The following is a 13,664-nucleotide window of genomic DNA, read 5'->3' as shown; positions in this document are numbered from 1 at the left end:
TTTTGTGTTTTTCTTTTTGGCTTGGGCTGCAATCAGCTTATTTTAAAGTTAACTGAGAGGTTGGATTTCATGGGAAAAGTTGATAATCTATTAAAACCTGGGCAGAATAAAGAGAGTACATCTGTCAGGTTGATTTGATTTGTGTAGCGTCAAACACAATGAACAGTAGCCTACTGTCAAACTGAGATAGGGAAACAACTGAATTAGCAACTGGTGTCTGGCCAGTAGCATACTGAAGCTAGCTACCCAAAGAAAAGTGTTAGCTGCTGTTTCATGAGTATGATACTAACTTTTTAGACCTGACCAGTGGGTTGCTAGCCTTGACATGCTAGTTTAGCTTGTTAGCAGCCTTATGGTGAAGGTATGAATAAAAAAGTATTAATCTGATATGAATATACTGTATTTGCATACTTAGCCAAGAAGCCCATAAACTAGCTAAACCTGTCAGTAAAGCCTTAAGAATGTATATTGTTGTGTCAACTACACTATCGCAGCGATTGTCACTTTTGTTTATGAGCTGCTGTTGTATGCCACAACTGAGAGCTAAATGCATCACCGAACATACAATGGCACCTGAACACAGCATGTTTAAACCAGCCAGAGAAAATCATCATTGCAGTGACATAAACACAACCCTAAACAGGCATGGCACTTAAGCCACCAGCTGCCAGGCGGTCATGTTGGATATTATGGACTGGTTTGAAGCACTGAAGTCAGGAAGTGAATCCATCTCTGTGTGGTGGTGAGAAAATGCACATTAGCCTCTTCTATGTACTGAAATAACTCTTTTAAACTGCAACTCTGCTTGAATTAGAGTAATATTTTGGTTTTAAAGTGACAAAAATGACTATTTCAAACACGAATGAGTGTATATTTATAGTTTTAATAGCTGCTTTCTGCTCTCAAATGACGGAAATAATTGAGTCACATCCCATTCTGAGAGGAAATAATTCAGTTTCCATTGCATCTATTCAAACTCTGCATTGACTGAAAATATGCTGTTGATGCATTTCTGTGCATGTGCACGTTTGTCAGTGTGAAATGCAGTCTTACATATGTATTCATATTTATGGAATTGTGTCTCCCTGTGTGTTCATACATGCATGCATGAGTATGTCTTCATGTGTTTGTGTGGGATCTGGAAACCTTTGTGTCTGATGAGGTATCTGCCAAGGACGATAAGGAGGCAAAGCAGGATGAAGACGATAACAGCCACCACCCCTCCGATCACGGCGTGGTCCACCCCCGAAGACGTTGACATGGCTGTGGGGTCTTTGGACAAAGGGATGAAGAAAAAAGCAGAGATCAGGACCGGAGAGAGAAAGAGAAAAATGAAAGGAGGAAACCATGTAGTGAAGATAAGAGTTTGGGAGTAGATGACAAGAAAAGACAGAACAGACAAGACAGAAAGAGGAAGAATATGAGCAAAGAATAACAGGAGCAAGAAAGTGACAAACAGAGAGACAGAGATTAACAAGAGAAAGGAAGGAGTTGGTGGGTGGATATTGGTGAAAATGGGAGATGGATGATGAAAGGTGGTGGAAAGAGAGAGAGAAAGAGAGAGAGAATAATGGAGAGAGTGACAAAGAAGGCGAAAAGAAAAGAGAAGAATGGTATATCAGTATATAATACCCACAGCAGCAAACCCTCAGAAGGCAAAGACAGAGATGTAAAAGCCAGGCGAAAGAAAAGAGGCTGTTTCGTCACCCTCCATTAAAATTGTGCCTAACTTGCAACAGGATTGTGTGGTTTACACTCCAGGTCTCGCTCACTTGAAAGACTCTTGCGGGAACACACATTTGATGTTGGGTGAAATCCCTGCCCCCTTTAGCTGTTGCAACATCTCCTTTCACATCTTTTCACTGTTGCTCAATAATTCTCCCCTCTTGCCTGAATTAGATTGTGAAAACATTTCATCTTGGAAAATCGGAGGCTGGAACATCAACTGTGGGTTGGGCATGGTGGTCCCAGACTGTCGAGGCACAACAGACCCCAATCAGATTCTATTTAAATATGGCTTTAATAAGGATTTCCTGATTATAAAAACATGAGTTTAACATATGTAAAAGTGTATTAGTTCAATCATAGACACTTCTTCAGCACATTATAATGTATCATAACACATGGTATATGCTGTACACACATATAAAGTTCACTTTAGCTGTCAAATGTCATCTCCAAAACACAATATTAAAATAAATACAGGATTTTAAGACTAATTTTGAATATCATCTTAAACTATAAATGAGAGATAAATAGTAATTCCATTAATTAAAAGTGAGACTGAAAATCTCCATTATCTATAATGGGCAGGAGTGGGCTTGGTTAATGAACTTGGTAAACGTTTTATAAATAGGCAAAGTAAGTCTAGTAAATTCAAAAACATGATGCCTGCTTAGTAAATTTCTTTTTAAAGTTATATAAGCTGTGGGGTTTGACTTTCTTCTTACTGACTTGTGATTCAAAAACTGTAATCCACCAACCTCTGGCTGATGTAACACAGGCGACATTCATCTTATATAAATAGTGGTATTATTACGTTGCAAAACACGCTTTTCTGTTTTTATTTTTAAATGCATCATTTCTAAGACTTTTGGAAAGTCGTGACTTTGTTTTTGTTTTAATCTTTTCATGGAAGTACAGAAAGTTTTGGAAACTATAACAAACACCTGCAGTGTAATTGGTGGAGAAAGGAAGTAAAAGAGGTGAGAAGTCCAGAAGCGCTACATAACAAACTCACTGTTTACCCACTTTCAGCTTGTAGCTCTTCAATGGGGTCGCCTGGAGAAAGCAAAGAACTGAAATGAACTAGCCAAGCAGCGGAGTTGTGATTTACTGCAAATGTAGCTGTAGCGCTGAGCTCTTTAGACTTTTTTCTCTCTTGTGTCAAAAACTCCACCGGGAGGGGGAAAGCACAGGCAGGAGTGTGTGCTGCGGCGCAAATCATGTAAAGGCTTCGCTCTTTTTGTTGTCTATTCAAGCTGTTGTGTTGTTACTGCCTATATAACCCTTTTGCTGCCTACTTGCACAGCAGGCAATTTTTTGTGCAATTTGCAACCATTCAAATGCCAAGCTTGGCTGAAGCATAAGTGAATATGTTGTTTGATTTAACACTTTCCGCCTGGCACAAGAAAAAATGCTGAGAAACATTTATTATTTGTAATCTATAGTTTTTAATCTTACTCTGTCATAAAATGTAAATAGATCAGTACATATACTCCATGTGTGTCAACCCTTGCAAATAGCTACATAAGGCATTTAAAGGCTGATGTACCACACATGCTTATTATGGTGCAAAATGATGATGTAAAAAAAAGTATTTTCTGATGTGGGTCTGCATAGTGGCATAGTGGTTAGCAATGTGGCCTCACAGCAAGAAGGTTGCTGTGTGGAGTTTGCATGTTCTCATGCGTGGGTTCTCTCCGGGTACTCCCACCATCCAAAGACATGCATGTTAGGTTAACTGGTTACTCTAAATTGCCCTTAGGAATGAGTGTGAGCGTGAGTGGTTGTTTGTCTCTGTGTGGCCCTGCGATGGACTGGTGAGCTGTCCAGGATGTACCCTGCCTTTTGCCCAAAGACTGCTGGGATATTGCTGGGATCCAGCTTTCCCGCGACCCTTCACTGGATTAAGCTAATGAATGATAAGATAATGAATGAATTTTCTAATGTTTTATCGTCTCTGTAAAGCCATTTGAATCACCCTGTTGTTGTATTGTGCTGTACAAATAAACTTTCCTTCATTCATTTTGGTCACGTTTACTTCTGGTTTCCTCTTTTATTTTGTAGTTTTCTTCATGTTTTCTATCAAACTTCATTTCCTGATTGTTAGTTCACCTGGTTTTATTTAGCTTATCCGCACTCCATGTGTCTTTTTGTGTTTCCTGTACATATATACCACTTGGTCTCAGTTCACCTTTGCCAGTGTTTTGCCCTTCTTGTCTTGTTCAGCTGTACACGGCCCTATCATCCTTAAGTTTAATTAAAACATTTACTACATTCCACCTGCCTCTTCATCTGCTTTTAAGTCCACATCTCCCCCACCCTCTTTTTCTCTTTCTCTCTTTCTTAACCGTTTTGTCCACTTAAGGGATGCAGGGAAGCTGGACGCTATCCCAGAAATCATCGGGTGAGAGGCTATGATTTGCATAAAGTAAAAAGATACTTTGCATAATATATCACTTATTATCATGCAACAAGTTAGAATTATTGTAGTGTCCACCAGGGGACAGAAGACAAATATCAGCAGCTTTTCTTTCCATAGTGATGCAATATCAGAAATGGCACGCATCAAATATGATACATTAGATGTTAATTCTTTCATGTTCACACCAAGAAAAAGGCCAGAGATAAATGTTTCTTTTTCATTTTCTGTTTCTTTTGGACAAGGATAATCAGAATAATGTTTTTTTCTTTACAGATGGTTAAGATATAAGTTAATAACAACATGACAATATTAATGTAGTGAAAATTTGCCAACCAGCACAGTAAAGACTCAAAGATAAGAGTTTAAACATTTAAAAAAAAAAAAAAAAAAGAGTAAAAATGATTAAATAGTTTTTTTTTTCGTTTTTTTTTCCTTTTTTTTTTTTTTTTTTTAGAAAAACCAGCTGGCATGTGATAAGAATATCGGTAATCCTTGTACTTAGACTAAAGTAAACTTTAAATAAAGTATTCTCAAAAGCCAAAATGTTCTTAGATTTTTGATTCACTAAAGAAATATTTTGAATCAACCTATTTATTGGTGCTGGATTTCAAAATCAACTTGGCGTTTTGTGATTAAGTATGAGAAACTTTATGGATAAAAGGGAAAAAGGAAACAAGCAACGCGAAAAACAAAAATATTTTATTCACTTGTCTAAAGAATTAGGGTTGTGTGGAGATGCAAGATTTAGACTATTATAGATTATTTTATTTCCATTTCCTTCCATCAGATCAACACTTAAGCCATTTATCTGTTTGCAATATTTACATTGTTGCAAAAATAATCTGAAGCATCATTTATTTCGCCTGTCTTTTCAGACCTCATCAAACACTGGCTGTCAATCAGATTAGAAACAACTAAAAACAGCACTTCTCACACAAAAATAAATAAATAAAAGGGAAGATGGAGGATTGAAAGACAGGTCAGCTTCCACTTGCAAAAGTTTTCAAGGGGTCCAACCATTAAGAAGGGGGGAGAGCAAAGACTCAACCAGAGGAGGAAAAAGACATTTTCCCATCTAATCACATCACAGTAAAAAGACACAACAACAGCTTCTGAAAACCAGAGATGTCCACAGACAGAAGAAAGGAACACATTCCGACCAGCCGGGACACCAGAAGAGGTGGTGAGTGGCCGATTTGGCCGGAAGGAGTAACACTTCTGTCACTTAGGGAAGCGAGGCCGGCCAGAGGCCAGCCGAGGATAGAGAACAGGAGAATAAAGGAAAAGAGGGGAGCAGAATAAAAGACACACACACACACACACACAGAACAGTCTGACACACACTGGTTGGCCAGCATGGAGGTGAGAGGGGCATGCTGACGAGGCGAGAATGAGAATGAGCCAATAAATCCTGCTGTCAGCATCAAAAGAAGGCAGACAAGACCCAAGAACACCTCGAAGCCTAACCCCGCCCCCCTCTTCCAGTACGCTAAGACACACACACACACACACACAGGAAGTGAAAACACTGTATAACTTATGAGGTCATGCTTATGCATGTGTCTCAGGATATGAGCGAGTGGTGTGAGTGCATGTAACATTAGAAATGTATTAACATTAGAAATGTGTGTTTGTGTTTGGAGGCGGTTTGTGAATGTAAGGCCAACGAGAAGTGTTGTGTGGGTGGGAGAATGAAATATTCATCCCTCTGCTAAGGAGTTCAAAGGTGTGCCACACTAGTATTTCTCTCCCCCCCCCTCAGTATGTAAGACAAACAAACAAACAAAACAAAAAAAGAAAGACAGATGCACAGACAGGTAAACAAAAAAAAAAAAAAAAAAAAGGACAGAAAGCCATAAAGACAGGTGATTGGTGGAAAAGTAATACCTGGAATGTAGTTTGCCTCATCTTCTCAAGTGGATGAGTAGATGGATGGTGGAATGGTAAGATGGATGGATGGATAAGAAGAGGAGTGTGTATTTGGATGATGGAGTTGAAGGGGAGGGTTTATAAACACCAGGAAAGAGGAAAAACAAGAAAAAAAAAACCCATGAAACAGCTGTGACACTGCCACACCAATAAAATCTGCGTCCATTATTGTGTGTTTCTTCACTTCCTGTCTCTTCAGCCTTTGTCTGTGCGCGCGTTTGTTTTTTTTCTAAATGTGTGTGCACATTCAAAAACACACCCTTTGACAGCTACACAATCTGTGTATTGAAGGAGAAAATAACAAAGCAGTAACTTTAATGGTTTCTTTTTCCACTCCATTACTAAGCTGCTTGTGTGTGTGCAAGTGTGTAACTGGTTTTACCTGTGGAAGTGTAAACTCCATTCAGCTGGATGGAAACTGAGGGTGTGGGGGAGGAGTGGGAGGGAGAGATGCTTGCAAAGGTAGGAGGGGTTTGGGAGGGTTCGGGAGAGAGTGGCAGGTCAGGGAAAAGGGCGTTGGAGAGGGCGGTGGTGGGCGAGGAGGAGATGGTGGTTGAGATGACAGTTGAAGGGAAGGAGGTGAAGGGGAAGTCCGTGGATTCAGAGCCCGAGCCATAGAAGATGTCAGGAGAGGAGGATGAAGGTGGAAAAGATGATTTGGGGAAAATGGTTTCTAGGGAGTCTGGGTCGGTGAGATCTTTGTGGGGCAAGCAAAGCGCCAAGAAAAAAACAAAACAAAAAAAACGGCCATGGATCGAACGAATGGGACACATTGCAGCAAAGGGGAACAAGGCGAAAGAATGTGCAAAAGCGGTTGGTGGTGTTGGTGGCGCGGTTGGATGAGAAAAAACAAAAAAAACCAAAAAAAAAAACAGGAGGAAAGAAATAAAGAAAATCAGAAGAGGAAAAAAAAGATGGAAGTACAAGCAAAGCCACAATAAACGAGAGAAAAAAATTTTAAAAAGTGATGAAGGAACATAAAAGAAGAACCCCCTCTTTACTTTAGACCTCCATCACTTCCCCCTCGCCTTATGTTCTCTCATTTTCTGCCTTTTCCTTACCTTGCACCAGAAGTGTGTACTCCCCTTTGTCTTTTCCAATGCCGTTGTCAGCGTGGCAAAGGTACACCCCGTTATCTGACTTGTTGAGACTCGAGAAACGCAAGTAAGCCCCTTCGGGCTTGGCCAGCGGGGGGAGCTCTCCATCCTTCTTCTCCCAGAAGAAGGTAAGAGGCCTGAGAGCAGAGAAAGGGAGACACGGATGGAATGAAATTCCTCAGCTGAACTGTGCTTGCTGTGCACAATTAGGAAAAAAAAGAAGGGATGTAATTAGAGCAGTCAAAAGATGAAATTATAGAGCGTGATTCTGAGAGAGAAAGAGCGGAGGCTGGGAGGATTTAATAGAGCCAAATAAAAAGTAGAATCTGCAGATAAAAGCAACAGAGAGCCAATAAGAGAAAGAGACTGACGTTACAGGAGGAACGCTATGGGAGGACTGAGAGACAAAAAGAAAAAACACATGAAGAAAAGGAATGATGGATACAACGCCGTCTGAAGCTGGAAGAGATTTAAAAAGATGCAGGGAAGAGGGGACGACAGAATAAGCATCAGCATTCATGTCTGCCCCTGTTAAAAACTCCACTCTGTTTAACAGATTGTATATGAGACAGATAGCCAGACGTGCCTCGATAAAAGAATCAATTATGTAAATGTGCCAGTCCTTAAGCTCTGTACAGTAATTACAGTGACGGGAAGTCTGATTCAGGGACAGACATGAATGTCTTGGACTGATTAATCAGCCTTGGAAATATGGGAAGAAGCCCCTCCCAAACAGCTCTAAAGGTGCAGTTTGTAAATTTATAGCTTTACTTTAGTAATTACTTCAAGGAGCTGTTAGATGAGGCCACCTCTTACCATTTACCTTTTACCATTTTACATCTTTAAGTGTGAATACGCTTCCTTTTAGGCATTTTAATACCAAAGTGCAGCTTTTGTGTTAAGTCAGCTGTCCCTAGGCAAATAAAAAAAAAGTGATCATTCAACCATTAAGTATTTAAAACAAGTGCGTTTTGCTACATGCTCTCGTTACCTGCAATAAAATGTAATTAGCTGTTGTATTACACTGCTTCCAAATGCAAGATAATCAGCAATTAACTGAACAATGACTTCACATTTACAGGCTGTAGCTCGCGTTCTGTTATTGAATATAATGCTCAGAAGTCAGTCTGGGTTATACAGCAGGTAGTTTTTGCCAGAGCATGGTGATTCATGCCTAAATTCTGTGTTTGATTTAAGCTCTTCTTTGGTGTAAACCTTTCAATTTGAAAGCATTCATTCGTAAACATGGAGAAAAAGTTACGATTAGCTTGAAGACATGATTATTACACCAATGAAATTAGCTTCAGGTTTTTTTTTTTCCCTCTAAATCTTTAATATAAATATAGTTAAATGATGTGAAATCTCATTTTACCGAAAGTAGAGATTTTTAAGAATAACAGGTTATTATTTAAAGTTAAGAGGAAGGAAACGTTTCAGTGTTTTTAATCTGGCTCCAACAGAAGATGGACACACACGAAGCTGTTCTCTGCAACATTTCTATATGAAGAAAGTGACTAAATTAACCAATCTAATTTCACTGTTCTCCGTCTCAGAAACTGCTTTACAGGGCTTTTGTTTCAGCTCCAGGTTTTGCAGCCTGCAGTTAAACCATGATTCAATCAACTCTCAGCAGAGGAGTTCAAGACACATCAGGCAGCTCTTTTCAGCCAAAAGCTCTGATGTTGCTACTCCCTGTCAAGCACTTAACATCCAATGAAGAGTGTCAGCGGCTATCTGGTAAAGAAAGCAGAGTATCTGGCTGCTAAAGAGACAGATTTCTCTTCAGGAAAACAAGGCTAGAAGAAAAAAAAAAATACTTTAAATCTTCAAAAATAAATTCAGTGTCTGCATGCTCAATGCTAACTATACTGAATAGAGTTTGATTAGAGAAAACACCACACTAGCCTGCCTTTGGAGTTGCTTCAAATGGGAGTAGGGAATGCATTTGCTATTTTAAGCAAAGGGACCCATTTTAGCTGGGATAAGGTCACAGAGTGAGGTCATGTGGCTTTTAGATATGTTTTTAAGTCTGGATAGCTGAAGGTGCTTTCAAAAAGCACTTACCAGATGATGTGGTGGACTTTATTTTTACTGCTGTCCATCACAGGCCATTCTCAACCCATCGGATCAATGGTGAGGAGACCAGCTTGTAGCTGTATGTAAGGTTATCAATAACCAAGTAGAACCAGTAACAGATTTTAAAAATGGCTCATTTGGCATCCATCTTGAATCCTACCTGTACTCTGAGCACTTTCCACCCAATAGAAGTCGTCTAAAGTTGACTTTTGTCTTAACTCTTGCGCTGTTACTAATGAAGTGGGGTATTTTGGTCTTAGGAGACTGCCCAGCTATAATGGCTCCAGGAATGTACATGACAAATATTAATGTGCCACCAAACACATATTTTACAGTCAGAAGGTTACTTGGTGCCACTTTACCCCTTTCATGAATTAATAAAAATCAATGCAACATTTTTTTAAATCCAGTATTTTACCTCTACAGACATATGCAACGATATGCTTTATGTTTATTTGTGATATTTAGAATTTATCTTGATTTATGATTTATTTTGATGTATTCTAAAAAATATTCATAAAATAATCATAATTATATTATCTAAATATTGTATAGAATATAGTTGTATCATTTTCTTTTCCTATTTATCACAAAGGCAAACTTGTGTAATTACATTATGTTTAATTATATCATATATTTATTTATTCTGCAGTGAGTGGAAACGTATTGGATTACTCACTAACATCCACTGAAGTGGATTATTTACAAAAATATCATTATAATTCATGAATATGCAAGAAAACAGCTTGTAAATAGGCGTTCAATATGGGGCCACTATGCATGAAAGGGTTAAAATCAACCCAGTTACCTGAATAAAATGTAAAACTAAAAGTAAAACTCAACTAAAGTTTCTATGTTTTTTATTTTGGCTGCATTGTTATTATTCATTCGTTTAGTGTTAGCATTGTGTACGTAAAGATCATGGTATGTTTTCTGATGGCAACAAGCAGATAATATGGACTCATTCTTATCACGATCTAACAACAATCCAGTTGCCTTACATGAGCTTTATGACAGGATATACCAACAGCAGCACAAAGATGCTGGTCTCGTCACGGACAGTGTTAACAGAGATGGACATAATGCATGGTCAGCCTTGCCCTTTAATAAGTTACAGATTACTGTAAGCTTGTAACAAGCCCCCCCCCCCCCCCCCCCCCCCCCCGCTGTTTTCTAAACCTGACCAAAACCTTGCACACTTACAAAAGCTCAGATGCAATAGGTCAAAGTTATTGAAGCGTTTTTGGCTTTAAATGTGTTAGACAAACACTGTTGGATAGCTCAACTCCCTAAATGACCCGAAGAGCAGAAAGGAGACCGGATAATGAGCACTTCCTGGCTGTAATGATCAAATAAACGGCAAACATAATAGATGTGCAGAAATTCCTTCCTCTCCTTCCTGCTGCCGGGCGTCAAGGAAACATAGAAGAGAAACTGAAGAAACGCTTTGCTATTCCTTTGAACCCAACGTGATGAGGCCACACAGGGAAAAAAAAAAAAAAAGTGTGTATCAAAGGATGGAGTGTGACATTCATAGAGTTTGATCCTGGAGGGCAGCTCGTCGGGGGGGGGGGGGCTGATAGGCTGGGTGTGCCGGAGAAAAAGGTGTTGAAGCGGTGATTGGGTTTTGACTGACAGCAGCAGGGGCGACCTGTATCTGATTTGATTGGACACTAGCTCATCCACAAGCGGCGTTGCACATAAATGAGCACGATACTCTCTCCCCTGTCACACACACACACACACACATATACACACACCAGCTTTCTCTTGTTTGCACCGCCTCTGTCTGTCCTGGTCATTTGTTGCTTGTCACCATATCTTTCCGCCTCCCCTCCACCCACACGTCGCTTCGCTTCACACTACCTCATCCTTCCCAGTTGGTTTATCTTTCGTCCTCCTCTATTTCTTCTTCTTTTGCCCCCCTTTTTTTTCCCTCTCTTCTCCCACAACCTTATTCCTTTTTATTTACATATATTGCCGCTTTTATCACTGCACTATGAATCAAGGGTATATTTAGAATGGGTGATTCCCTGAACTCTTGCACCTCCAAGGCCATTTAGACAAGAAAGAGCCATTTATTACCATAAAACAAGGCTATTCCTCATGTAGAGCATCCATAATTCAATGGATGGTTTCATCCAGACTGCAATTGTATCACAGACAGATTGCCAGCATAGCTTCTCCCTGGACATCACGTCTTAACTGTTTTTAATTTATCTGCTCTTACAAGCGGTGACAGTCCCCTCCTCCTCCCCCGCCCACCCCATGTATTCCACCTGCCACTCAAACCCGGCAGCCTAGTCGTCTTCCCAGCCTCTGCTGTGATGAACTGACAAGAGGGGGAGACAGAGGGGGGAGGGGGGGTTGACAGGAGGAGGAGAGACGGGGAGTTGAGGGCGAAAAGGTGTAAGGAGAGATAGAGGAGAGTTATAGGGAAGGACGTGGAGAGGACGAGGGCAGGGAGGGCGGCATGACAAGACGGGGAGAGAGGCGCAGGTGAGGTGTGAGTGACAAGACGGCAGAGAGATACCTGGTGATGGAGGGACGGATGGAGGTAGAGGAAGAAAGGCGGGAAGGAGAGCGGATCAATGGAGGTTCATCTATAATGCAGAAAGGCCGGGGGAAGAGTATATTTGTGTGGATAGGATTTGAGGTTGGGAGGTTGTATCTGTGTGTGCTGGCAACAGGGAAGTTGTGTGTACGCCATATATCGGTGAACATACAAGTGCTTGTACAAGCAGGTGTTTGAACAAGCGGCTGTTTGTGTGTGGAGTTGTCAGAAATGAAACACGTTCATGTGTGACTGCTTGCTGTCAGGAGGATTAGGCGAGTTCGTGTGCAGGATTTAAGGATTTTGTTTGCGTGTCTGGTTGTGTACCCGCAGTGTAATTTGACACCTTTGCCTGTAATTAAATTTGAGATCGTTTACATGTGTGTACTTTATTATATGCTGGTCTAAAAGTGTCTGTAAAATCCATCAAGGCCTCTTGACGTGAACAGGGTGAAAGCTTCGATTAGTGCGAGGGCTGTTACACCCAGCCTGACCTGTTCATTAGAGGCAGAGCTTCCATCAATACCCATTTCATTACACCTTGTAGAGGTGTTGGGTAAGAGGCAGCTTTTACAAAAAATGCTGTCATGTAGTCAGACACACTATACTAAATTAAAACAAGAAAAAAAAATCAACCTTGTTCAAACAATTAGGGTGAAATGACATAAAAAAAAGTGTAAATATCGTATTAAAAAGGAAAACAGCAATAGAACAAGCAGCGTGTCTGCTTGATGGTGCTTTGTTATGTAAACTGGAATCTGTTTGGAAAGGGCGGCCATTTTTAAACTGAGGAAGGGACAACCAGCCGAATAAATAAAATCCAACCAGCAGAGAGAAACTTAGGTCTGAATTTTAAGGCTATTACTCGTATAAACGCTTTTACTCTTTCCACAAATGGATAGTTTGAAGTCTGGAAATGGATTTACTTGCAGCACTTTAATGCTCTGGTGGAGACCCCACCCACCCAGTCCCTCCCTTTTGTGTGTTGTCTATTGTCTGAATTTGTGCTTATGCTTAGAGGTGTGTTTTTTTGTTGCATTTTTATCCTTCCCCCTTTAGGTGAAGTGTAGAGATACTTCTTTTTTTTCCAACACCAACCCATCCTTCCTCATGTCATCTTTTCCTCATTTATAAGGAGGCGCCGGTAAAAACTGGCTGCGGGGCCTAAGTTTCAGTTCCGTTCTGTAAACTTGTCAAATGTAAGTGTCTGTAAGTCAAACCTTGGACAAGCTTGAACCTTGAATTTCCCCTCAGGGATAAATAAAGTATCCTTGATTTGATTTGATTTGATTTAAAGTGTTCCACACAGACACAATGAGACATCCAGCCGGAACTGATTTTCTCTTCAACACGATCCAGTTGGCCGCCTGAAGTCAACTACGTCTTCTCTGTGCAGGTATGCTTCAGATTCAGGGCTGGAGCATTTTCATATGAGCCACGAAGATTGAAGTAAACTACCTGCAAGTTTGCCTTTGCTGCTGTTCTTTTATTTCATTTCATTTATTGCATTTTCAGCTAAAACCATGTTCACAGCGTTCCTGATGAACGCAGGCGTTTATTTCTCCTGTGATGATGATGATGATGATAATGATGATGATGCGGCACAGCAGGTATGACGTCAGGAAACACTGCTTGGTGATAAGACCTAAGGGTGGAGATCATTCTTTCTTTCACTCGTTCATTTATTGTGATGATCCCATTTTGCAACAGAGCAGCCCCTCCCACCTGGCCTGCTTCACCATTTTCCACATCACCTGATCTTCTTGCCCGCCCATCTGTTCATCTGCACCCATTGGTGATGTGGTTTCTGCCATTTTGCCGTTGTCCTGACCTGCTTCGTGATTGGTTTATCTCGACTTTC

General features: G+C 40.4%; 1 protein-coding gene across 1 annotated transcript in view; it reads right to left on the bottom strand.

Annotated features, from left to right (window-relative positions):
• Positions 1–13,664, bottom strand: part of cadm3 (cell adhesion molecule 3) — a gene marked incomplete at its 3' end in the record, with an annotated part of 118,847 nt that overhangs the window by 2,172 nt on the left and 103,011 nt on the right. Inside the window, exons 8-9 of the mRNA XM_079243692.1 lie at positions 7,138–7,310; positions 1,147–1,272 (exon numbers count right to left, since the gene is read on the bottom strand). Coding sequence (XP_079099818.1) covers positions 1,147–1,272; positions 7,138–7,310 — 299 coding nt within the window. The remainder of the gene's footprint in view (positions 1–1,146; positions 1,273–7,137; positions 7,311–13,664) is intronic.

Source organism: Telmatherina bonti, assembly GCF_933228915.1.
Source record: "Telmatherina bonti genome assembly, chromosome: 7".
In the NCBI taxonomy this organism is placed as follows: Eukaryota; Metazoa; Chordata; class Actinopteri; order Atheriniformes; family Telmatherinidae; genus Telmatherina; species Telmatherina bonti.
The sequence above is the reverse complement of the archived record's forward strand: the minus strand, read 5'-3'. Positions and strand labels throughout refer to the sequence as shown.